This window comes from Cnephaeus nilssonii (assembly GCF_951640355.1).
Source record: "Cnephaeus nilssonii genome assembly, chromosome: 5".
NCBI classification, from domain to species: Eukaryota; Metazoa; Chordata; class Mammalia; order Chiroptera; family Vespertilionidae; genus Cnephaeus; species Cnephaeus nilssonii.
This window is the reverse complement of record NC_137076.1, coordinates 80319345-80346772: the sequence shown is the minus strand read 5'-3', so window position 1 is coordinate 80346772 and position 27428 is coordinate 80319345. Positions and strand designations below refer to the sequence as shown.

The following is a 27428-nucleotide window of genomic DNA, read 5'->3' as shown; positions in this document are numbered from 1 at the left end:
ATAATGCTGAGCTGGGCCTTGGGGAAAGAATAGTTTTCTACATGGACACAGGCGATAGAGTGGTGAAGGCCTGGGGGGGGGGGGTAGAAGGGGTCAATGGGGGGAAGAAGGGGGCATATGTAATACTTTCAACAATAAAGATTTAATTGCCCGGCTGGTGAGCATCAACCTATGAACCAGGAGGTCACGGGTTCATTTCCCAGCCAGGGCACATAACTGGGTTGCAGGCTCAATCCCAGAGTTGGGTGTGATCAATGATTCTCTCTCCAGGCAGCTGATCAATGATTCTCTCTCATCATTGATATTTCTGTCTCTCTCCCTCTCCCTTCTTCTCTGAAATTAAAAACTAAAAATTAAAGATTTCATTTAAAAAAGGAAAAAAAGAGGATAGTTTTCTAGGTGAACAAGATGGAAGTGAGACTTCCTGGACGTGAGGCATTAACGTGCAGAAGCACACCAAGAAACAGTGCAATGTGCTCAGGGTCGTCAGGGTACGTGTTTGGCTTCCAGAGTGTGGATCTGGTTAGGCTGAGAGAGCCCATGAAGAGGCATGCTGAAGAGCCTGGCCTTCATTCCTGAGAGCAGAGGCATTAGCATATCACATTTACACTCTGGTCGTAACGTGATCATTGTGGCAGTAGGTGATGGAGGAGGGTGATGAGGTGAGGTGCAAAAACTGGTTAAGAGGCCTTGCAGTAGTCCAGGTGAGAGATGATGAGTTCTTGGACCTATAGTATTCATGGCAGAGTTGGAGAGAAGCTATATAAATGGGAGATATTTTAAAATGCAGAGTCAAAGGATTTGGTGATTGATTAGATGAGGAAAAATAAGATAAGAATAAAGGATTTATTGGAACAGATTGGGTTGCCAAGTATAGAAAGGTGCCATTGATAATTCCAGGAAATTTGGAGTGGGGTGGGAGAGAATGCTGCTGGCTTTGGGCATGCTGAGTGTGAGGACTTAGCCAGGAGGGAAGGCCCTTCCTCTCCAGAAAGACAGTCCTAGCCTAAGTCAGACATCCTCGGCCAGTCTCCTGAAATAAAGTCTCCAGAACCTCCCAGAGTTCCTGAGCTGCACATCCTTCAAGCATATAAGTTGCGTATGGAAAACTTCCTGGACCCTTACTGATAGGAGGAGACTAGATCGTGGACTTGCTTTTTAAAATCAGATACTGACTCCAGTGGAGCAACCTCTTCTGCTTCTTATAATCTCCACACTTTAAAGAAATAAGCCAGCTCTAGCTCTCAGGTTGGCTCCAGGAAGCCCCCATCTCCTTAGGGCGTGGCTTTTTAAAAGATGGAGTTGCAGCCCTGGCCGGTGGTGGTAAGTGGTTAGGGCGTCGGCGGGCGCACTGAGGGATGGCAGGTTCAATTCCCGGTCAAGGGCACGTATCTGGGGTGCAGGTCCATCCCAGACTCCGCGACTGCGGGCCGAGTGTGGGAGGCAACCCATCCATGTGTCTCTCACATCAGTGTTTCTCTCTCTCTCTCTCTCTCTCTCTCTCTCTCTCTCTCTCTCTTCCCCTCCTAACCCTTACGCTCTCTCTAAAAATCAATGGAAAAAAATATCCTCGGGTGGGGATTAACAACAACAAAAAGATGAGGTTGCAGCCTGGCCCCCTCCTGGTAGCTGGAGAGAACCCAGATCTTGGGGGGCTGGACCCTCTCCCAACCACCAACCCTGGTTAGGTGTTCTCAATGCCAAGACAAGGCAAGACCCCATGTAGCCCCAACTCTTTGCCAAAAGACGGGACTGAGATCGCCAGCGCTCACCTGGCGGCGGCAGGGCCGAGCACATGGGCCCGATGAGGGGCCGTGCTTTAGGGCCCTCCCAGGGAAGGGGGACAACCCAGGAGGCGGGCGGCTGGACCAGCACCCCAGCACTGGCAGTATCCCCGGCTGCTACAGCCGGTGGCCAAGGGCAGGGGCACGCCCTGTGTCCCATTCCCCAAGTTCATAGGAGGGTGCCAGAATCCGTTATCTCTACTCCGCCCCTTCTTCACGCACTACCCCACTGTCACGTCTATAAATCCCAGGAGCAAAGGGTAGCGCGATCCTTCCCGCGTCCTGCGGGCCCAGGAGCCGGGCACGAAAGCAGTGCAGTCCCCAGCTTCCCCTGCAGAAGCCGCGCTCCTCGCTCGGTCCGGAGGTAGAGGGGGCGCGAGAGAGCAAGTGGGCGGGTGTCCCATCCTCCGCATCCTCCTCCAGGTCCCGGCTCGCGGGGTGGGAGCGCTGCGCGGCTCCGCGCTGCGCACCGCGGCCCGCTTGCCGCCTGCCCCTTGCCCAGCTGGGCCACGTCCCCGGGCTGCGGGTGGAGGGCTACGAAGCACTAACGTTACGCTGTTTCCGGTTTTTCAGCAGGCTCTGTTTCCCCTCCCAAGGCGGCGGCTGAGCGGCGGAGCCCCCCAAATGGCCTGGCCAGATGCGGCAGGTTTGCTGCTCAGCGCTGCCGCCGCCGCCACTGGAGAAGGCTCCGTGCAGCAGCTACAGCGACAGCAGCAGCGACAGCAGCAGCAAGAGGAGCAGCAGCAGCAGCAGCAGCGAGAGCAGCAGCAGCAGGAGCAGCAGCAGCAGCCACAGCAGCATCTCCCGTCCCGCTGCGCCCCCAGAGCCGCGGCCGCCGCAACAGCCGCAGCCCCGCAGCCCCGCAGCCCGGAGAGCCGCCGCCCGCTCGCGAGCCGCAGCCGCCGGCGGCATGAGGCGCGACCCGGCCCCCGGCTTCTCCATGCTGCTCTTCGGTGTGTCGCTTGCCTGCTACTCGCCTAGCCTCAAGTCAGTGCAGGACCAGGCGTACAAGGCACCCGTGGTGGTGGAGGGCAAGGTACAGGGGCTGGCGCCGGCCGGCGGACCCGGCTCCAACAGCACCCGTGAGCCGCCCGCCTCGGGGCGAGTGGCGCTGGTGAAGGTGCTGGACAAGTGGCCGCTCCGGAGCGGGGGGCTGCAGCGCGAGCAGGTGATCAGCGTGGGCTCCTGCGCGCCGCTCGAAAGGAACCAGCGCTACATCTTCTTCCTGGAGCCCACGGAGCAGCCCTTGGTCTTTAAGACGGCTTTTGCCCCCCTCGACACCAACGGCAAAAACCTCAAGAAAGAGGTGGGCAAGATCCTGTGCACTGACTGCGGTGAGTCGCCCCCTCTCTCTCTCTGCCGGAGAAAGGGGGGAGGGGCGAGGCGGTGGAGAATGGGGGTGGGGCGGGGAGGTGCTGCAGGTGCCCAGGCCGGGCAGAGCCCGACGGCTGGGGGTGGGGCCGCCCCTGGGCAGGGCGGCGGGCACGGGTGGATGAGGGGTTTGAGATCAGGGAGAAGGAGGATCAGGCTCAAAGTGTGTGCCAGGGGTGGGGAAGGGCGGGGGGAGGCGCTGGCCTGTGCCCACAGGGATCTGCGGCTGATGTATGGCATGTGGGGCTGGAGAGCTGCCATCATAGCCCAGTAGAGGCAGGAAAAATGGAGAAGTCCGGCGGTGCTGGCCCGAGGCTCAGAGGATCAGGAGTGACCCTCGGAGGCCTTGCCCGTTCTGCTCCCACGGGCCTGCCTTGGCCAGGTTGGCAGGGTCCGCAGGAGCAGCTGGGCAGACTCCCAGGCTGTGAAGGCCTCCGCTTAGAAGTTCTCCTAGGGAATGATGGCCCCCGCCCCCTCCTTTCTCTCCTGGCTTCTCAGGTCTGCTTATCCACACCTCTGGCGCAGGCAGAGTTGGACTTTTTCTGCTACTGTTTCCTGTCGCCCATGTGGCTCACGTTTTTTGTTTTTTTTTTCTCCATCGTGATTTTCTCAGTCGTGTTGCCTGCTCAGCGGGTAGCACAGCCTTCTGTTAACCTCCAGGACTAGCTAGCAGACATCCTTCGGGCTGTTTCTCCGAGATCCTGCTAGGTCTGTTAATAGTGGTAAGGATGAAACAGAGCAACTTCTGCCCATGCTGTAAGTTCAGCTCTGGCATCTCCCTGGCAGGCTGTGTTGACTGCATCTCTCATCTTCGGGATGTTGGGTGCTGCACAGGAATGCAGGTGATAAGAAACAAAACACAGACATTTGTAGATCCGTGTAGCTGGGGATGGAGGTCTCCCATGTCAAACGTGAAAGAAATGTCAGCTTAAGGATTTTTCCCTTCTTGTCCCCGAGTCCAGTACTTATTTCTCAGGAAGATACATTTAAACCAAATTGTCCCCATACGGAAGTCTTTGGTGTTAGCTTGTCTTATGCTTATTCATGTTGGGGTTTCATTTTGTCCCGTCTGAGGCTGCATTTGGTGCTTGTGGTGTAACTCTGAGCCGTGTAACCACTGAATCGTGATAGATGTCCTGGACTGCCACAGAAGTTGGTATGGTTACCCAGTTTACTGAATCCGGGTAGTGGAACGAGGCTTGGAGTAAGTTGCAAAGAATGTGGCACAGCTCGTTGGAAGTTCTGCTGCCTTCATCTTTCTAGATCAATGTCGTTTGCTTGTGGAAGCTTCCCTACCCCTGGCTCCCCCACTATCACCACCATCCCGGTCCTTCACAAGACACGTTTTGGTTTAGTGCTCGGGAGGACATCTACTTTACTTTAATGAGAAGAATCTTGCACTGTCCTTCCTTTCTCTGTTTCTTGTTTTCTTCTTCTTGCAGTGTCTCAAAAAGGAAAAGCATTTGGTGATAATAGCAGTTTCTGTCTCTGACATTGTTTTGTGGAATATTGTTGACTGCTCTTTAATGTTGGTTTTATGTCCTGAAATGTTTTATGATGACAAGTGGAGACCAGCTAAGAATTTTTAAGTTTTTATTCTGCTAAGTATTTGATCTGAGATCCCCCGGGGAGCCGGGGAGCTGGATTGGGCAGTGGGAAATAGATAGTAAAAACGTTTATTGAACCTGGTCCAAGGACAGCTTCTGTTTTGGATTTCGGTGAGTTGCTCCTGAATATGCACAGAGCACATTGCCAGGCTCATCCCCTGAGACCTGATGGTAATTGTCAGATAACCCCATAGGGTAACTGGCTTCTCTACTTCCAGTCCCCCGCCCCCCCTCTTCCCCCCTCACACACATCAGACCTTGTTGGTTTTAGTGAGCGTTGAAGAGTTGAATGTAGAGATCATGAAAGGTTTGGGGGTCAGAAATATAGTCTGCTTTTAGGTTATGGTCATCTCATGATTGAAATAGCATGTGCAGTCCAGTTCTCAAAAAGATAAATTTAGAACTGCAATCACTGCTAAAGAAAAGGCCCTCACCCATCACAAATGATCAAGGAGCAGGAATGGTAGGTATCTGTAGGATACTCAAAAATATTCGCTTTGAATTGATAGTACATAGATACACATCGGTACATAGATACATGACAGTACATAGATACAGTTTCGGAGGGTCATATAAGGGGAGTAGAAATAAAAGGACATTTTTGTGAGAAGAAACTTGTAAAACTGGTGATAATATGCCAGAAGAGCATAAACTGCATTTTCTTATTTTCTATTATGTGGTTAAAGAAAACATGCACTGGTGATGGTATATTAAATAAGGAAACAACATCTTCCTTGTGCTCAGCAGGAAATAACTAACAAATTCATTTTCTGTTTTCTATCTCTAAAGAAAGCCCTCTGGGCCTCAGGGTCATTGGGAACATTTTCTCCTTGGAGCACATTTACCCATTGCAAAATAGGGAAACTGGCATTTGGAGACTGTCATCATGGCCGTTATGTTGAGCAACTGTGGTTGAATAGTTACTTTGTTTAGCCAGTTTCAGCTCTAAGTGTGTCTAGGTTCTGAAAGGTGTGGTTCCCAGGGAGATCTAGAAAGTTGTGTTTTGGTGGGCTAGGACTTTGGGCTAGCATACTGTATAGAGGAAAATACTGTGCTTAACAGTTGGCACATGCCTTGGTAGCATCCACTGAGGGGTCATACTGGACCCCTTCCACAAGGTCCTCAGCAATGGCTAATTTCACTGCAACTGTGAAATGATGACTTGAAGTCTGTACAGTCCTCCTGGTAATCGTCTGAGGGGCATTTTTACAGATCTAATGTGTGTCATTCACCCAAAAGAACTACCTCTGGTGATAAAGAGTTGAATAAAATCTTTGCATTTCTGAGAAGATTGCACACATGGAGGGATTCTGGAGGAAAGGAGAGGAAAAATAGAAAGGACGCTCAGAGATTAGCAAAGCAACTCTGTACAGGGCTATAAGAGCATCCTGCTCTGCAAATAGTCCTGTATTTTTAATAATGGTTGCATATATTTTGGTATAATCATACTATAACTAGGTTCTTCCATATATATATATATATGTGTGTGTGTGTGTGTGTGTGTATGATTTTAATCTGTTTTCTTATTGGCAGGATATAGTAGATAGCATAAAAAAGAAAGCTCATTCTTCCTTTGGGACTTTCTGATATGAAGTTTTCTTCCAAAGTATAGTGTACTTCGTTGTTGAAGACGGAAAAGGTGTATTCCTGGGGGATATCATATTCTTTAGGGTCATTTTTAATTAATTTGGCACCTAAATTCACATATTAGAGAAAGGTGGTCCACAAAATTCAAAAGCAACTGCATATTTTTAAAATGCTGTTTATTTAAAGAATCTTTGCTTCCCCAGCCAGCTGGAAACCCAGCTGTGCTACAGTTGAAGGTGGGAAAGTGAAACTAGGTTAGAAACTGACCAGTCCTGCCCAGCTGGGGTGGCTCAGTGGTTGAGCGTGGACCTATAAACCAGGATTCCCAGTCAGGGCACAGGCCCAGATTGTGGGCTCATTCTCCAGTGTGGGGCATCAAGAGGCCACTGATCAATGGTTCTCTCTCACTGTTGATGTTTCTATCTCTCTCTCCCTCTCCCTTTCTCTCTGAAATCAACAACAACAAAAAATTAAAACAAAAACAAAAAAACTGATCAGTCCTAGTGGTGAGGAGTACAAGTCTTGGTTATAGATTTAGGGGTAGAATTACCATCATAATGTCATTATTTCTTTCATTGGCTGCTTTCCTCAGCAGACTGTGATTCTTGTAGGCAGGAACCATATATTTTTTATTTTATTTTACTTTTAAAATATATTTTTTTATTGTTGATAGTATTACAGATATCTCCTATTCCCCCCACCCCCATTTATCCCCCTCCTCCAGCCCCTATCCCCACCCCCAGGTCTTCACTACCCTATTGCCCATGTCCATGAGCTATGCATATAAGTATGTAAGTTCTTTGGTTTATCTCTTCTCATACCCCCAACCCCATATCTTATCGTTGAGCTCTTTGGTGTGTGTGCGAGTTAAAAAACAACAACACTGATTTGAGGAAGAGAAACATCAATTTGTTGTTCCACTTATTTATGCGATGCTCTCACCAACTGAGCTATCAGGCCAGGGCTATCTTTGAGTTCTTGTTTCTCCTTGCTCTCCTACCCCCAGCATTTGATGCTGCCCCTGGCTTATAGTGGGACTCTCATAAGTGTCTTTTTGAATGGATGAAGTCAAGTGAGGTTACAAAAGCAAGCCTCTACTAATACTAATAATACTAAAACCATCTTAACTTGCAGATCTGTGACGCTACGTACAGCGCTGAAAAGCTGAGTTTGATGATAGCCTTTACCTGTGCTGTGGGAACTTTCCTTCCAAAGGAGTCATTGTCAGCTAGAGTACTTAACCCGAAGTGCTTCATCATTGTGCTGATTAGCGTTAATGGGATTTGAGCTGTGGAGAATAAAGGTCTTGCTGGCCGGAGAAGAAAACCCTCCAGTAAAATGCCTATCAGTTTGAATGAACAAATGGTAAACTACAGAGAGTGCTATATTAATTAATGGGGTGATTAACTTCTTCTTGGTCCCAATCCTCTTTACCATCTTATGTTATTGAGAACATTTTAAATTTATTTCCTAACAGCAAATACATCAAGTTAGCTTTTTTCTTCTTTATAAAATTGTATTGATGTTTTTGAGTATATAACACACATATATGGCTCAAAATTTATATGGTGAAAACTCTTTTTTCTCACTCCGTCCTCAGCTACCAGGCTCCAAGGCAATTGTAAAATAGCATTATTGAAATGTGTATCTCTCTAAAATCAGGATGTTTTCAAAGTAGTCAGATATTTTTTTTAGCAGATGGAGAATGTTAATTTTGCCATTAGGATAATCTTATAGTAAATTCTTCACATGCAATATATTTTTTTTAACTTAACCCAAGATCTTAACCAGTATCCTACCTCACAAATATAAGCTGAGGTCAGGAGTGAAAATACCAACTTACTTCTTAGATACTTTTCCATTAAGAAGTTTTCCATGACGATTAATTTTGTGAGTGAGCCTTAATTGGGATGCTCAAAGGAGAGGGCCAGAGATTTGATACTGAGCTTTGGGGCTGCAGTTGTGCCCATACAGCAGTTCCTACCGTTCCACATTCTTGCTAATCTCACAGTAGCATCCATGTGGGAAATCACAGGATTCCATATATGGGAAGAGAAAACTCCACAGTGCCTAATTGCTTTGATTTTCATTTAGAAGCCAAAGACCCAGTTGCTGATGAAGAGTTTGATTTTGACTATATTCCTGTACAGCTGATTTTGACTAGATTCCAGGGGGATTTAGCCCCTCATATACTAGTTTGAAGTACTGTGTTTAAGGTAACTGATTTGAACATAGCATTTAAAATGTCAGAGGATCAGGGAATTGCCATTTGGATAAATGGGGGAAAACACAAATCTAAACATGGCAGTTCAATTTGAACATTAATTTGGAAAAGGAATGATGACGTCAGTATCAATGAAGTGCCCCGCCCCCGCCCCGTGCAGTCTTCAACAACTTGTTCCTGAGTTGTTCTTTTCCAGGTCTGAAGTGTTGTCAGTATAATTTATATATACAAAGGCAAAAGAAATTTCCCCCCAAATTTTGAATTTGGTTGGATGTCTGAAATGGGGATTTTTGTCTCACTTTTCTAGTGACTTAACCCTCCTCTCCCACTTTATTGATTGGAATTTGCACATAGAAATATATCCAGTTCATGAATTTTAAGAGATGATATAGGAACTCTTTAGAAAACTGGGGAAAGTAGATGAATTGACTGGTGGGAGTACTAAATTATGACAAGTTTGAGAAAAAAAAAATGACTGTCTTATGTGAAATGAAAGTCAAGTCCTTTAAAAAGATCAGCACACAAATGAGTCGTGGTGAGCTCCACAGAAGGCTGTAGGAGCTGAAGCAAACCTGGAGGGCCATTAAAAGGCATTAGGATGACATGAAAGAAGACATGCTGTACCCGGGCAAAGGCTGGGCAGCTTTTGCCAATCTGGGGTCAAAAAGATAGCTTCACAGGGACTGAGATCATTTGCTGCTAATCAGCAGTGATGTTTTTGGTAATTATGAAATGAGGTTAACTTAAGGCACCTTCTTTCCCTGGCTAGTTGCTGCCAGCAGAGAGTGGCATACAAGCTTTGTTCTACAATAACATTCCCTTCCCACTTTATACATGCAGTGAAATCCAAATAGCCTCTCCTGGGACCTTCCCTGGGACAGGGCCTGTAAGCTCTTCTCTGTGCCTCCGGTCAGGACCTGATTGTGCTGCTTGCCTCCTGGGGTGGGGCTGGAGGTGGCTAACATTCCATTTACCCTTGCAGGCCTCTCCCGAGTGGCTGAGGCACAGGTTTCCTAACAGGTTTCAGTATTCTGCTAGCAACGTCGACCCCCGAGACATGATGTTTGGGTTACTTTTTATTTTCTCTTTAGAAACAGAATCCTAAATGGTTCTCTTTTTCCTTCACAGATTTCCTGCCCTGTGTTGAGGACACTGGCTCCCCCTCCTCTTTCCTTCCCTGGTCTGTTTATACAGACTGAGGATTTGTCTTTGTCCTTTAGGCTGGGATGTTTTACTTGGTCTTGATCTTGATCTTGGTCCAACTAATAGAAGCCAAGCTGAACTAACATTCCTCAGAACTGTATGAATGAGAGAAAGGTCACCACATAGCTAAATACCTGGTCCAGCCCATGGGAAAGTCAGGACATCATTCATTCGATTGTGACAGTGATGTAATTTGGTACCCCAAAGGTGGTACTACGAAAAAAGCTTTATTTCAATTCCATCTTTCAAATGTTTGCTTCAACAAATATTTGAATATGTGCTCTGTGTCAAGAACTAGGAGCCTTAGAGAAGTTGTATCAGACACAGTCTTTGTCATCAAGGAGCTTACAGTCTAGAAGTACAAAGAGAGAAAACTAGTAGTCATTCAATCCAGAGTATGATGAATGCCATAAGATATACCAACATTCAGGCCTGGCTGGGTAGCTCAGGTGGTTAGAACGGTGTCCCGAGATGCCAAGGTTGCAGGTTCCATCTCCAGTCAGAGCACATACAAGAAGTCTCTCTCTCTCTCTCTCTCTCTCTCTCTCTCTCTCTCTCTCTCTCTCCCTTTCTCTCTCTCCATCTCTCTCTTTCTCTCTCAAGTCAATAAATAACAACAACAACAACAACAAAGATATACTAACATATTGCTTTTGGGAGGAGGGGAAAGTCATAAAGGGAAGATTATACCTGGTTAGAGGGTTAAAGAAAGTTTCTTGGAGAAGTAGTTTGAGATAGGATTCTAATAAAGATAGATGAGGTGGAGGTGGCTTAGGGATAGAGAGGAAATTGACTGATTAAATCTACTCCTTTCGGAGAGAGCAGTGTTCTCAGTAGCAGAGGGATGTATTTGTAGCACAGAAAATAACCGAGGTGAAAGAGAAATGGGCAGGTATTCCTCATTTTTCCTTATTCTTGGGGTTTTAGTATTTATGGCCTGTATCAATTATATGATACTTACCAATTTAATGCCATGCATTTTAATTATTTTTAATGGGTCAGTATCTTATGTCTTTCATCTTATTGTAAGATTTTTGGGAGCAGTAACTTAAAATATGGTTAAGTAAATATTTGATTAAGAAGGGAGTGAGCCCTTTTGCTTTCTCTACTGACCACTTATGACCTAGACAAATTTCAAGGTTCCTTAAGTGACAGATCAATCATGAAGAGCATATTCAGACATTTTGATAAAGAAAAGAAAATTTGCTTTTCAGTTATGATTTCTTTTCTCTGATAGTCCATTGTCTCATTTCCTTGCAAGTATTTCTTCTCAAGTTTTAGAATTATCTCTAGGTGGTTTCCCTCACACACATCGGTATTTTGGCTTGTATTTCCTTTCTGTCTTGGTTAGTTAGCATTCTGTAAAATTATCCAGTTTTACTTGCTATGTGAGCTTTATGGATATTCTCCATTCTAGTCTATCATTAAAATATTCAATTAGACTGTTACTCAGGCTGTTCATGCTTCAAGTTGAATAGTTTAAGAGGTAAGAAGTCTGACCAGGTGTTTCTGTAGTAAGCAGAGGCGGTTGTACCTTTTTGCCTAGTAGGCAGCTTGGGGGTGTCTGGAGGTTGGTTCTGGTTCTTAGAGCTTTCTTTTTTCTAAAAGGGTAGGGAGTGAGAACTCAATGCTTCTTCATGTGCTGGGCAGAAGTATCTAGTGGGGGTCGCGGAGGGGGCCTCTCTAGAGGGAGTTCTCTTCTAGCTCAGAGGTCCTAAGGACCACTAGTCATCACCTTGCAGAAGGCTGAGGATTTGTCTTTGTCCTCAGCTTCCTCAAGTCAGGGTCCCTCCCACTGGTGCCTGTGGCCATTAGTTATAATCTCAGTATCGTACCCCCCCATGTTGCTTAGGCCAGTAATGAATTTCACAAGCACTGCCCAACCAATGACTCCATTCTGGAGTAACTTCGCATGGCTTTAGAGAGGGGAGGTTATTTACTAGTCAGGATGAACAAGCAGCTTCACTTGATGACCTGTCCTGTTTGAATTTCTGTCTCTGAATGAGAAAAACCAGCAGGGCTGCAGCCAGTGCAGCTTTCCCAGCATTGTCATTGGTTGGTTGGATTTCAGGGGGGAAATGCATAGCTTTTTAAAAAGGAAGAAAAGAGTCTCAGATCACGATATGATCCAATTGTCACAGAGTGAACCCAAGGCACACAGGGAAAAAGCTTCTTTTAAAGGACACTGGGGCTTCCAAAGGCAGCCTGTCAGACTGCTTGCTCCTGTTGTGTGTGTGTGTTTAATTAAATATATTTTTATTGATTTCAGAGAGGAAGGGAGAGGGAGAGAGAGATAGAAACATCACTGACGAGAGAGAATCATTGATTGGCTGCCACCTGCACGCCACCCACTGGGGATCAAGCCCACAACCCGGGCATGTGTCCTGACTGTGAATCGAACCGTGACCTCCTGGTTCATAGGTGGACGCTCTACCACTGAGCCATGCTGGCCGGGCCAGTTGGTTTCCTTTTTATAGTCTGTTATTTTTCTGAGACCCTCCTACTTGGGGCTGTACTTCTCCCACTTTACCCCTCTATGCTCCCCACCTTCCTACTTAGGGCTGCTGCCATACTTGCTTTTGTTATAAATGTAACAGCCATTCCTTAGCCCCCATCCCCAAGAATGAGAGGAGTTTCCAGAAATTTCTAGTACAACGTTTCCAACCCTTCCTTGGATTTTAAGGCTGATAGATTTTGTGGAAGGTAGGAAAGATGCCTGGGATTGGTACCTATGAGGGTGGAACCATATTTGACAAATCTGGCTAAATTTCTCTCAGGTCCAGTTCTTTTGGACAAAACATGAGGTTTTACAAGAAGGCCTCTCCCATATTCCCGAGTCTCATTTTTTAAATTTTTTATTTTTATTGATTTAAAAAAAATTTTTTTTTAGAGAGAGGAAGAGAGAGAAAGCGAGGTAGAGAGAGAGAGAGAGAGAGAGAGAGAGAGAGAGAGAGAGAGAGAGAGAGAAATATTGATTGGCCACTACCTCCCACACGTGCCCCAACAGGGGATCAAAACCGAATCTTGGGTATGTGTCCTGACTGGGAATTGAACTTGCCACCTTTCAGTGTACAGGACAATGCTCCAACAATGCTCCAACCAACTGAGCCACACTGGCCAGGGCTCAAAGTCTCATTTTCAAAGGGAACGCTTTCTCCAAAAAGTCTAGTAATATTCACTGGCCTCTTAATGACTTGTCTTAAAATGTCTTGGTCAAATACTGACAATAGTCCCTGTCAGATGACACATCTGAGGCTCAACCCAGATGATTCAGGTCAATACTGAGAAGATTCTAGAATGTGGAGCCAGGTAGTCAGGATGAAACAAGATATTGGGTGAAGCAATATATTACCACTACTGAGAGAAACTCCTTGCTGCTGGGAAAGAATCTAATTTGTAGGCTGAAGGGAGGCACATGGGTGGCCCCAGATAGGGAGGGAGCTTGCAGTCTTTGTTTCTCATTATGTAAATTATCTGAGTAGGTTTCCAATGTGCATGGTATGCATGCAGCTCACAGGGCACATGGGAGCTGTAGCTGAGACTGGTTCCCTTGGGAATACTGTTTTCACTTCTGCTGGTTTTGTCCCAGCTTCTACTTTTGCCCACACACAGTGTGAGCTCTGTGCTTCTCTGTGGTGTTGCAGCCTCAGGGCCTCTGGTGAATGGTCTGCCTTAGGCCCAGAGCTTGTTGTACAAAGTGAGAGTTAGAGGCGTTGGTTCTAGGTTACTTCTCAGAAGGGGTCACTTGAAACTTGAGTACAGGAAACTGTGTCTAAAAAAGAAAACATCAAGTTGGGTTTGATGGTCTTCACTGGGCCAAAGTCATGAACCATATCTTTTAAAAGTAAATGCAAGAGTTTGCTTTCCTCCTCTCTGAAGTTAAATAACAGCCTAATCATTCCAGGTAGGGATAAGTCTTACCATTGTAAGAGGAGAATGGAAAAGGACAGCAGTGCTGCTCTGTCTACATGACTCGGGGTAATCCAGCAGACATTACTCTTCATCCTGTGGTTCAAAGATCACTTTCTTTGGAAGAGTTTGTTACTAACACCTGTGGGTTTTGGGGAGTAGGCTCATGGCTGACTTGCACTTGACCTTGTCACTCTTTTTTTTTTTTGAAAAAATATATTTTTATTGATTTTAGAGAGAAAGGAAGGGAGAGGGATAGAGAGATAAAAACATTGATGAGAGAGAAACATCAACATCGATGGGCTGCCTCCTGCATGCCCCCTACCCAGGATCGAGCTTGCAACCTGGGCATGTGCCCTGGCTGGGAATGGAATCAGTGACCTTTTGGTGCATGGGTTGATGCTCAACCACTGAGCCACACCGGCCAGGACCTGGCTGGCTCTTCTTTTTGACTGCCTTGTAAAGGCTATAGTTCCTAAGGACTGTCCTGGGTTCTCTTCTCAATTCATGTAATCTGTTTTGAAGCTTCAACTCTACAGAGCATAGTGGTTAAGACTGCATACTCTGGGGCCAACTTTGAAGGGTGACTCTTGGCTCTATGGCATCATAGCTCTATAACCTTGGGCAAATTAATTAACTTCTTTGTGCCTCAGGTTCCCCAATTGTAAAATGGTGCTAATAATAATACCTACCTCTTAGCATGGTGATAAGGATTCACTGAGTCACTTCCTGAGAAGTGCAGTATTTGCTTGTAGAAAACATTTAATGCAGAGCAACTGCAATTACTATTATTGTCATGTCTATTGGTAGTGGAAAGAGAATGGCTTTGGAATCTTCTATTAAATTCTTGACTCTGTTCCTTACTAGCTATGTGAACTTGGGAAAATTCCCTTAATCTTTCTGCGTCCCTGTTCCCAATTGCCTATGGCACATTGTTTCAGTTATCTATGGTTGCATAACAAACCACCCCCAAAGGTAGTGGCTTCAAACAGCAACACTTATTAGTTATTGTCTCTCACAGTTCTAGGGATTTACTGAGCCCAGCTAGAAGGTTTAGTATCTTTTCTTTTTAAAATGTTTTTATTGATTTCAGAGAGGAAGGGAGAGGAAGAGAGAGACAGAAACATCAATGATGAGAGAGAATTAATGATCTGTTGTCTCCTGCACACCCCACACTGGAGATCGAGCCTACAATCTGGATATGTTGCCTGTCCGGGAATTGAACCATGACCTCCTGGTTTATAGGTTGACTCTCAACCACTGAGCCACACTGGCCTGAGCAGTATCTTTTATGTAGTCTTAGTCAGATGGTGGCTGGGCAGTCAGACAGTAGCTGAGACGGAGCCATTTCAAAGTTTCCTTTCTGACAGGTCTAGCAGTTGATTCTGGGTGGTTTTCCTCTGGGAGCTTAGCTGGGGCTGAGAACCAGGGGCCTTGCCTGGGTGTCCTCATAGATTGGTGGCAAGATCTAAGTGTGAGCATCTCAGGAGAGGGCCAGGCCAAAGCAGTATTGCCTTTTATGATCCAGCCTTCGAAGTTCCTAGCATCACTTCCACCACATTCTTTTTGTTAGAAGAGAATTAGTAAGACCTGACCAGGTTCAAGGGGAGTGGAATTAAACTTAACTTCTTGGTATAAAGATTGTCAAAGAATTGTGGACATGTTTGGTCCTCTGGTCACAAATTATTTATATTCCTCACACATGAAAAATACACTCATCCTCACCCAAGATCCTCCTTCCTGAAAAAAGTCTCATCTATTATGGCTGGCTCAGGCTCGGGACCAGAGGTCTCCTCATCTAAATTAGGCCTAGGTCTCTAATGCAGTTCCCTGAGTAGAGCAATTTGAATGCTGTTCCTCTTGATCTGAAATGACTTAAAAAGACAAGTTATCTCCCCCCCCCCCCCCCAAATCCTGGAACAGACAGGATAACTGCTATAGATGCCCCCATTAAATATTGGTAATTCTTAAACATTTTAAAACAATGTTATTTATATATTCTTTACTTTGAACTTTAAAATAATTTCAGACTTAGAAGAAAGTTACAAAAATAGTGCAAAGAATACCCTTTGCTCAAGTTCCCCAAATTATACAACCATATAAAATGATCAAGACCAGGAAATTTATAGTATTATTTATAGTATTGATACAAAACGATTAAACTAATCTACAAACCTCATTCAAATTGTGTCAGTTGTCTTACTAATAACCTTTTGCTAGTCCAGGATCCAAACTGGAATCTCATATCACATTTAGTTGTCAAGTCTCCTTAGTCTTCCATCTGGGGTAGATGTTACCATTTAGAAAGAGGGAAGCCAGCAGTCAGTCTGTAATCCAGCTCATTGCATGAGGAGGCTCAGTCCTGCTGCCTGGGAATGATTCTCCACTGTTCTTGGTTCTACCCCCTGGGCTCCTGTTTTGGCCCTCTGAATGATCTTTTCTTTTTCATAAAATGTAGCTTGTGTTTGCAGTTAATAGTTTTCTCAGTTTTCTGTGTTCTTTAGTTAGTCAGGTGTGGCCATAAGAGGAGACACAGGAGACGAAATAAAATAAACAACCTAGTTTACTATACTCACAAGGGGTCACTGCCTGCCGCATAGGGCCACAGGGGAAGTACCAGATTTTGGTCAGGTGACAGATGACAGAAAAGGGGGGCATTAAGTTAGAGTCTCTTTTTTGTTTGTTTGTGTGGGGTTTTATGTGTGTGTGTGTGTGTGTGTGTGTGTGTTGTTGTTTTTTACTAGATTACTGGTTTATTACAAAAGGATATAACTCAGGAAAGCCAGATGGCAGAGATGCACAGGGAAAAGAATGGGAGAAGGGTGCAGAGCTTCCATGCCCTCTTCAGCCACCACTTTCCCCGCACGTCCATGCATTCACCAACTTGGAAGCTTCTGAACCCTGTCCTTTTGGGAAAGGGCCTGGAATTTTGAAGGAATACAAGTCAGTCCAAAACATTGCCCTTGAAGTACAAAAGATAAAAAAAAAGTTTCAGTTGTAAAATATACATAACATAAAATTTTACCATTTTAACCATTTTAAGTGTACCGTTGAATGGCATTAAGTATATCACATGGATCCACAGTCATCAACACCGTTAGGGTTTTCTTGTGGAAGGCAAGGAGGGCAGGGTGACAAATTAGGATTGGCTAATATGAATAATTTTCATGGGTTCTAAACTGTAGGGGTCCTCATCTGTGGCCTGAGACCTGGTCCTGGGATGATTAAGGGCTAGATGAGAGGAGGAATGGCTCTGGATTGGTTAGTTTGCATATCAAAAGCATGCTCTGGCTGAGTCCTTTGCTATTTCTAAGAAGTGGCTAGACCTGAGGGGCAGTCTCTTCCCAGAGAGGGTTTTTTAAAGATGTCAAACATCATACTATATAGAAAACAGAAACTATGTACAGTACACTCAGCCTGCTTCCTTCATGTAAAGTTTGCGAGTCCTAAAGGCTTCTTTTCATTTCATACCGCTTGTTCCTTTTAGCCCAAGCTGGCCGTTTCCTGCTAGTACACTTTTAAAAAATATTTGTAGTTTGCCTATGAATCTTATCGGGGTTTACTACCTTAGACAAAAGCCACATTCTTAAATCTTATCAAAATAAACTCTTCTCTACCCTGAGACTGCTGTGGGACAACATCCTTCAGATTACTGGAATCCCTGTTCTTTAATGGGAAGGACTGGAGGGCACCTCCTTAGGGTCCTTAGAGGGCCTTTTGTCTCTCTCCAAGATTCTTTGAGGCATTGCCTTTGATCTTCCTGAGTTCTTAACAAAAGATACAATCCAAAATGTCTCAAACTGATCTCATTATCTTCTCCTTACCATATTCTATTCTGTCTAGGATGACCATCTTAGATAACATTGATCTAGTCTTTCAACCATCAGAAATCTCAAAATCTCTTTGGTTCCTTTCTCACCTTCATTCCCTATGTGCAGTATATTGGCAAGTCTTGGCAGTTTTTACTACAGCAAAATATCTTCAGTTCAATTCTTTTCATTCATGGTGCTCTAGTACATGGGTGGGGAACGTCTGGCCAGCAAAACCATTTGGTCTGGCCCTGCCAAGGCATTAGGGGTGAGTTAATTAAATGTTTGACCAAATGTAGCAGGCTAATATTTTTTAATATACATTTTTATTGATTTCAGAGAGGAAGGAAGAGGGAGAGAGAGATAGAAGCATCAATGATGAGAGAGAATCATTGATCAGCTGCCTCCTGCACACCCCCTACTGGGAATCAAGCCCACAACCTGGGCATGTGCCCTTGACCAGAATCGAACCCGGGACCCTTCAGTCGCAGGCTGACACTCTCTCTATCCATTGAGTCAAACCAGCTAGGGCTAGCAAGCTAATTTTTAAGTTTATAATTTTGTATGGCCCTCCAATGATGTTATAAATATTCAAATGGCCCTTGGCAGAAAAAGGTTCCCCACCCCTGCTCTGGTTGGGTACTTATTTCTTACCTAGACTGTTATTGTAGCTGCTGAGTGGAATTTTCTTATTTTCAGAGTCTCTGCTCTCTTCTAGCTATAGTGTATTGATGGAATTAGCTTTCTAGAACAAATTAATGATCTCTCCCCAACCCAGAAATCTTCAATAGCTTCTTATTATCTATAGACGAGGGTGAAAACTCTTTCACATGGCATGCAAGGACTTCCACAATTTGACCCCTACCTGCCTTTAAGCCTTTAACCCACACTTACTCTTTGTTATAGCCAAAACGTACTATTTTGAAAATTTTTAACACATTTTGCATTTTTCTTCCATAATGCTTCTGCGCATTCTGTTTCCTTGGCTAGTTATATACTTCCTGTCCTTCTCAGTCAGTTGCTAGCCTCCTCATCCTTCAAGGCTCAGCTCAGATTCTACTTCTCCTCAAAGCTCTTTCTGGTTTCCTCAGACCTAATGAATCATGACATCCACTGTGTTTTGGTAGCAGTTCATACTCTTTCTGTAATCATAATGGTCTATTCTATCACTTAGCATAGTCAGATGGGGAAGAAGGGCATGCGTGTATGGTCCTCCAGACTGTGAGCTTCTTCAGTGCAAAACGAAACTGGAGCAAAGGATGTGTCTATTTATTTTTGTGTGTGTGCCTTATATAACTTAGATGGCTAACAACTGCTTGGTGACTTGAAAAGAGAATGAATTTTAGTTTAGGCATCAAACTGGCAGTTGGGAACAAGCATCTGGTTCATGGGAGGAGATTGGCCTAGGTATGTAAAATGATGGTAGAGCTATCAAAGGGGTAAATTGAGGCAGCCCACTTCATATGAAAATGGGGAGTTGGTTTAGATAAAAAGTGTGACATTGACTCTTTACTATCATTGTTCCTGCTGTTTATAATAATCAAAACCAAATCTCTGATGTGTGAATTGGCGTTTGTTTTATTAGCCTCTATGGGAAGCACCTTGAAAATATTATTCAGGGATATTCAGGAGAATGTAACTGTTTTGTATACCACTGTATTCTTATCACCTTCATGGTATTTTGCATGTAATCGGAGCTAAATAAATATTAGTTGAGGAAAAAATGAGAGAAATGATTTCTTCTCCTTTGTGGCTCTAGGGCACCTATATGGGCCTTACCCAAGGAACATAGCCAAGAGGGCTTGTTCAAAGTCAGCTCAAGTTAAGAGAAGACTTATTTGTCACAAGTGATTTCTCCAGGGTCCTGTTCATACCCAGAGCGGTCTGCTTTGCCACAGAGGAGTGGGAGGTATTAGGGCCTTAGGACGTAGAGAGGGTGATTGGTAGCATGTGAATGGCAGAATTGCAATCTGAATCAGGCAGTAAGAGCGACAGGCGCGTCTGTTAGGTGGCCAGGAGGAGAGTGTGGGCTGTGTCCTTAGTTAAGGAAGAGGAAACTGTTCAAGCTTTGTCAGGTTTTTTATTGTTGTTTTATTTTTAAATGATGAGAATCCTTCCTGGAAATCAGCCTCCCCAGGTCCAGACTCAGCCCACTGCTTTCTGTATGATCTTTTTCGGGCTGTACTTATACCCTGGGCTTTGTTTGAGCTGACAAATGGAGGTATCTTTTTCAGCTGTGAGAACTGGAGTGGAGAGAGTGTTTCAAGCCAATTAGATAAGTGGCATGGGCTTATAGTTTTTCTTTGAAAATTTTAGCAAAATCCTGGGCCGGGGAACAGTCTGGATGTCGGGAGTACTGAATTTCTCTCTTGAAGAGAGACTTCCCCTGTATTCCATTCTGAGTATCAAACCCAAGAAGCCTTTCTGAGTCTGTGATTGTGATAATTGGATGGGAGGGATTGGGGCAATTTAGGAAGATGATGGGGGCCTGACCTCTTCCTGCCTTTGAAATCCATAAAGGAGGGAGAATGGGGAAAATGATGAATAGTTGATCAAAAAATGGGGAGTGTCCCTCCTAAATTAGGACAGCTGGCTCAGTAACAAAATTGTTTTACTCTGTTAATGGCCCTCAGAACCAGATGCTATGGAAACAGAAATTAAACTGTGACTTTGAAAAAAAGAAAATAAGCGACAACTTCGGGCAGCTCTCTCCATCCGGTGAGGACAGTGTAACCTCTTCTCTCTGCCCTTGCCCAGCTGTGCATTCCTCTAGGGAAGTCTCAATGGTCTGAGAGAGGGGGCTTGTTGGGCTCATGTCCCTAGATTCCAGGGAAGGGGTGGATTCAGTTGAGAAGAGTCTCAGGGCATGTGGATTTTGCATCTGTTTGACCTTTGGCTTGTCCTTGGAGACACTGTGCCTTGTAGGTTTTGGTAGAGTTAGCTCAAGGTGACCTCCCTCCATTCAATAGATAGGAGAATTGGCCTGCTTGGTCTCTCCATATCCCTGAGAACCCAATTTTGCTACAGGGTTGGGTGAACCATATGGCAGCCTAGATTACAGTGATTGTTGGCGTTTGTCAACAGAGAGCGCAGGCTTTTTGGCTATAGCTAATCCCCCAGGTAGGGTTGCCACACCATCTGTGAACACAGCATATAGGATCAGCTAGATGGGTATGCAGTCCTGCTCTTATCCACTCCCTGCTTCCCAAAGAAAGGAGAGGCAAGATCATCATCAAATATTGGCTAATAGATATGTGGTGTGTTTTTTTTGGTGTGTGTGTGTGTGTGTGTGTGTGTGTGTGTGTGTATTTAGCTCCTTTATTCTTCTTTTCATTGAAGGATGCTAGGGAGGTCTAGTAGTCATGTATCTTGCTCTGGAGAGGTTTATGGTCTAGTTGGGGATATCAGATTAACGTGAATCAGTAACAAGCAACTTAAAGCAAAAGGTACATAATAGTTACAAAGAAGGAAAATAGACTAAATAATTCAGAGATAGGGAAGATCAATTAGGGCTGAAATTTTCCAGGACAAAGTTAGGACTGGAGCTCAGTCTTGAAGAATGAATAGGTTTTTGTGATTTAGGAGGATAAGGGAAAGGCTTCTAGAACAATATGAGCAGAGGAGACAAGCAGAATGTCTTTACCGGACCAGAAGGAGATTAGTGTGGTTGGGGTAGAGATATAGGGGAAGTAAGATTAGAAAAGAAGGGCAGGACCAGATTACAGAGGATCTCCAGAGACAGGCCAAGGAGTTCGGACTAGGTTCTGGGAATGATATGGTGCTATTGTAGGAACTGGTACAGAGATATGATACGAAGAGAGGAATGTTTGCAAATACTTTGAAGACACCATTTCCAGTGGACTGGAGTTGGAGAGAGATAAATGTTCAAGAGATCAAGGAGGGCGTTATAAAGTCCTTGAAGCCCTGGAAACTAGGGGAAGAGTTAGGAAAACTACACGATTTCTTTTCAGATTCTATGAGACTTAGCGATGAACTGGGTAGCAGGCATGAAGGAGAGAAAGGGGTCAAGGTTTGATCTTGGAAAGCTGGGAAAAATAATAGTGTCATTAACAAAAATAGGGAAGTTGTAAGGAAAAGTAATTTTAAGGGAGAAAATGATGAGTTTGGCAAACATTTTATTTACTTGACAAATACTTTTGTGACACAATGTATTTAGCACTGTGCTAACCACTTTATAAATGTTAGCTCATTTCATTCTCATAATAACCATATGAAATAAATACTGTTATTACCCTCTTTATTACAATGGGAAAAACACAAGCATAGAGAAGTTGAATAAATTGCCCAAGGTCATGAAGCTATAAACAAATGGCAGAGCCAGGATTCTGGACCCAGGCAGTTTATGCTAGGCTCCCTCTTGATGCTGAGAGACCCTGTAGAAAATACAGTAGATAGTAGGAGACGAAATATTTTGGGGGTATTTCCTTTTTGCAGAACTCTTTGCAGGAAATGTAACAATGAATACAATGTGACTATACCATCAAGGAGCTTGTAAAGTTCTAGTGAGGGAATGGCTGATTGTCAAATCATGGTCAAGGGTACTAAGTTTTTTGCTACAAGAGAGGGTAGCACATTAAGGAGAGAAGAGTGCCTGGCGGTGTAGGTCAGCAGTTGAGCATCGACCCAAGAACCAAGAGGCTACCGACTCCATTCCTGGTCAGTCCACATGTCCGGGTTGAGGGCTCGATCCCCAGTAGGGGGCACGCAGGAGGCAGCCAATTGATAATATTTCTCTCTCTTTGGTGTTTCTATCTTTCTATCCCTCTCTCTTCTTCTCTAAAAAAAATAAATAAATAATAAATCAATAAAAAACATTTAAAAAAGGAGAGAGGAGAATAAATACATATCTAGTTAGAGATATCAGAAAAGACTCCAAGGAGAGGAGATAAGATTAGAGATAGACCTTGAAATATGGGTAAAGCTGGACTTTGGTAGTTGGTAGGAGGGGCAGGTCATTCCTGGTAGAGACAAAAGTTTGAAATAAGTTGTGGAAGAAAGTTAAAAACATTTGGAACCAGCACACTGCACAGTACCTAGCTCAGTCAATGTTTGGCCTGAACTAGGATGAGAGATGGTTTCATTAGGCTGTAACATAAAGCATGAGTTGGAGAAGCAGTAAGAGAGAAGGTTAGCTATCCAGTTTTCCAGTGCCTTTTATTGTAGATTGAAGACACTGTCCTTTCTCCGTTGTATTTTCTTGGATTTTTTGTTGAAAATTAATTCACCATATATACCTTCTTACAAATGATTCACGAGAACAAACTTCTTTTTAAAAATTAAAACAGTACCCATCAATCTAAAAAGAGAGAGAGGACCCTAACTGGTTTGGCTCAGTGGCTAGAGTGTCGGCCTTTGGACTCAAGGGTCCCAGGTTCAATTCTGGTCAAGGGCATGTACCTTGGTTGTGGGCACATCCCCAGTAGGAGGTGTGCCGGAGGCAGCTGATCGATGTTTCTCTCTCATGGATGTTTCTAACTCTCCATCCCTCTCCCTTCCTCTCTGTAAAATCAATAAAAAATATAAAAAATAAATAAGTAAAAAGAGAAAGAGGGAGAGAGAAAAGGCTGGGGCTCCCTTGGTAGAGAGCTGGAGCCTAAGTTTGGATGAGACTGGAGAAGTACAAGTCCATGGCCTACAGATGAGGGGAGAGCCAATGCTGGAAGAGCAGAGGACCCCTGGAGGGAAGACTGGGCGAGAAAGAGCTGAAGGTTGAGGAGGAAGCCTTTTGTTGTTATGCATGTAGATATGTAGGCTATTCTTACTTTGGGAGGATCCCAAATATTTCCTAAAATAAGGCCTGTTGGTTTGTGGGATGTGATTGTTCCTCTTCTAGACTGGCAGACCATTTCTGGCTCTCTGCCTCTGTTCCTGAGGTAAATGAAGTTATCATTATCCTTGTCCCCTAAGTAGATGAAGACAGGAATCCTTAGGACCATTCTGCCCGGACTCAAGAAGGAATTAGCTAAATATGAGGCCATGCTTACATTATAGGTGCAGAGGTGGTATTTCAGGGAATCATGAGTTCCTAGTGTGGTATGAAAATTAAGTGGTTGAGATTACTCTCGGGTCATGGGCAGTGATTTCCAGAGGCTAGCAAAGCTTGGTCTATTCTAAGTGATCCATACCCCTGTGGGTACTTAAGGATCATTCTTAGGAAAACAGTGTTGAGTAGAGACAGAACTTACAAATACAGAGGTCAGGCATTACTCACAGACTTCTTCCTCACCTCAGACTTCATCTAATAACAGAGAGCACAGTCCGAGGAGAGAGATGTCGGTGTAAACTCCAATTTGCCACTTTCTAGCTCTGTGATCTTGTGGGACAACTGACCTTTGTGAGTCTGTTTCCTTCACTGAAGAAATAGGGTGATATTTGCTTTTCTTACCAACAGGGATATTGTGAGGCTTAGAGAAAATAATGTCTGTGAAAGTGCTAGTAGTTTGCAAAGTGCTGTATTGGGTGTGCTGTTATTACTACAACTGTTAACCAGTTTGCTCACCCTTAAATTCATGCTCTGAGAGTGCCTTTTGCATAACTTCTATATAGTCCCTCTGCCAAGGACGTAAAGGGCCAGGCCTCAGAATGGGAGTTTGAGACTTGAGATGCACAGCATAAAATATTTCCTCAGGCAGACATATTCTATTTCACTGGCTCAATGATGCACTTCCCCCCACCCTGTCCATTAATATCTCTGAAATGTGGCTGTGCCTTACACTTGGTGGTATAGTAGTTTTGATGAAATTAGCTAACTCTTTTCCTGGAGCCAGTTGGGCCACATACACAACTTTCTTTTTTCTACATGAATTGCTAAAATGCATGGGGGCATTTTGCTGCCTTAGTAACTGTAGAATTCAGTCTGACTTTGAGCATTTTGCCATGTGTCTCATTGCACAGATCTCTGGAAGCAGACATTTGGCTTGAACAAAAATGCCCTGATCTTGGGACACAACCTGCCTGTTGATTAAAAAACAACAACCTCAAATGGCAATTCTGTTGTTATCCCCTGCTTCCTCCTAAAAGAGGAAGGCAAGATGAATTTTGGTGAATGGATAGTTTATATTATCCCGCGTTTGACTGTCTTAGGCCCTGAGGTGTTAGAAAGTGGGAAGCTGGGTCTCCTATCCCTGTCCTGTAAACCCCTAACATAAATCTCTCCAAGTGACAGGCCAAACAGGCCAACTGATACAATTCTCCATGAAGCTTCTCTTCAGGATGAATTCTGTTCTTGTTTTGTGTTGTTTCTTTTTAAAATATATTTTATTGATTTTTTACAGAGAGGAAGGGAGAGGGATAGAGAGCTAGAAACATCAATGAGAGAGAAACATCAATCAGCCGCCTTCTGCACACCCCCCACTGGGGATGTGCCCGCAACCAATGTACGTGCCCTTGACCAAAATCGAACCCGGGACCCCTCAGTCCGCAGGCCGACGCTCTATCCACTGAGCCAAACCGGTTTTGGCTGTTCTTGTTTTCTTTTACCTTTGAAACTCTTCAGATTCAATTGCAAATTCTTAATACCAATTTTTGTTTCATCTCCTATGGATGATCTGGTGTGGGCTTTCTACCTTTTGAGTTAAATGGCAAGGAGACTTCTGAGCTATTTTCCTCTTGCCCTCTCTTATAGCATCAGGGAATGTAAACCAAGAACTTGGAGTTACAAGTGTAAACCCTCAGGTAAAGCAGAGTAAGTAAGAAAGAGGCACTAACATTTATTGAGCATGTACTTTTGCAGACATTACTTCATTTGATTCTCACAACAACCTAGTGTTACATTTAGGAACATTGAGGCTCAGAACAATTAGGTGAGTTCCAAGCTGGCCAGTCTAGTGATGGAATTCTTTTGAACCCATGCACCCATGCCTTCTAGGCAGAGACAGTCTGAAAACAAAGAGAAGTGATAAGGGGATTACTTCTCTTACTCATTATACAGGCACCCCCCCCCCCCCCCCCCACCGCACCCCCTAATGTGGAGACAATAGAGATTGAAAAATTCTGTGTTGTTTTTCCCCCTGCCTAACTCTGGAAGTGGGCAGGTGATCAAGGCCCTTGGCTGGAGCAAGGCTGTGTTTCTCAGCCTCTGATTGGCCCTCTGGCCACTGCTTCCAGAGCCTCCTGATTCAGGTCAGATGCTGCTTGGTGCCCTAGAAATAACCGGGTTTCTAGCCCAGCATGACTCCCTTGAGCCCCTGGGCCTGCTAGGGCAATGCTTGCAGCACCTCACCACAAAGGTGTGTTTATTTCTATTATGTCATTTGCTTATTATAGGCAGCCTGCTAAGTATCAGTTATCACCTTCGTGTGTGGTTTCTGCCTTTTCTTCTCCTTATGTCTTCCCCAATGCTTTGGGGACTCTGCCCAACAAAGACCGATCTAGGAGCAGCGTTCTAAATAGGCTCCTTCTACAGTTCTTCATTTGGAATTAAGCTTTTCTGCCGATTTCCCCTGGGGATGAGCTTTTGTTAAAAGCACTGGTACTGTAATTGAGCATCCCCTCTGTGGTCCACAGGAGGAGTGACTCAAAGGGTTGGGAAGAGAGCAAATTGGGAGAGCAGGTCCTGGATTGCGGGGGGAGGGGGTGGTGGTGTATTAGTTTGGATCTGCAGGAGTCAAGTGCTGATCTGGGGTTTGTGTTTTGGCCTCTGTGGTCTGGTCTTCTGCCTTCTATGACCTTGACAAGCATGTGCCCTTTTAAATCTTTGTGTGCTGTTTCTGCACGGTGGCCGAAGAAATGCTTATTGAATCCTGGTCCTAGAGTTACAGTCATGGCTATGAGAGTGAACTGGAGAAACTGCCCCAGATTCCAGTCTTACAGGAGCTATAGGGTAGGTGCCTGGGCAGTGAGTGATGTGGGAGGCATCTCACTATAGACTCTAGTGTCAAATAACAGCTGAGTTTGTTAGGCAGCGAGGCAGCCTCTGCCCCTTTCCAAGGAGTGGCCTTTCCCTCCTAACATACCCATCTGACCTCACATCTGCATGCTGGCACTTGGTGACTTCTCTTCTACTTTATTGCTGTTTTCAGGCATTTCCCCAGATTTGACCTGGTCGTCCCTGGGCCATCTCCAGAGGTCCTGTCACATTACCTGTGGACAACTGGGCTTGAAGTAGCTCCTATTTGGCCTTGTTCTGACTCAGGAGCTGGGCAGAGGAGGAAATGTCATTTATATTAAGTGTTAAGATGGGGCCTACAGAGGCTGTATGCTTCCTGGGATCTTTGTTGCTCACCAAGAACATGTAAATCCATAGATTCTGAGGTTTGTCTGGAAAACAGCAGAGCTGACTTTATGACTGTGTGCGTTTGGAGGGATAAGTATAAACTGATATTCCTACTCACTCGTCCTCTCCTCCTCCTTTCTGAAGCACCGAGGACCTATCTCTTGTTGCCTGAGGCTGGTCTTCCAGCTCTGCCCTATACTCCATCCCTTCCCACCTTCTCAGGAGCCTTACACTGTCTTTTCTTCCTTTCAACTGTCCTGTCTCTGTCTTCATCTCTGCTGAATCCTTTCTCTCCATTTTACAATATACTCAAGTCTCTCCCATCTGTTCTTTTACAGCCAAACGTCTTTTTTAAAATATATATGTTTTTATTGACTTTTTTTAGAGAGAGAGAAAGGGAGAGGGAGAGAGAGACAGAAACATCGACGAGAGAGCAACATCTATCTGAAAGAGAAACATCAATCGGCTGCCTCCTGCATGCCTCCTGTTGGGGATTGAGCCTGCAACCTGGGCATGTGCCCTGACAGGAATTGAACCGATGACCTCTTGGTGCATGGGATGATGCTCAACCAATTGAGCCACACCAGCCAGGCACAAACAAACTTCTTGAAAAAACAGTCTAAACACCTTGTCTCTATTTCAGGACCTCTCCTCTCACACCCATTTGGCTTCTTTCCCAATACCCACTCAATCAGAACT

General features: G+C 44.6%; 1 protein-coding gene across 2 annotated transcripts in view; it reads left to right on the top strand.

Moving 5' to 3' along the window:
• NRG2 (neuregulin 2) overlaps positions 1-27428 on the top strand; it is a gene marked incomplete at its 5' end in the record, with an annotated part of 227170 nt that overhangs the window by 47983 nt on the left and 151759 nt on the right. The window contains one exon of one of the 2 annotated variants that reach the window (XM_079773216.1): positions 2358-3118. In XM_079773216.1, the coding sequence (XP_079629342.1) occupies positions 2422-3118 (697 nt within the window). Of the gene's footprint in view, positions 1-2273; positions 3119-27428 lie in introns of those variants that run through there. The other variant, XM_079773215.1, reaches the window with a different exon arrangement.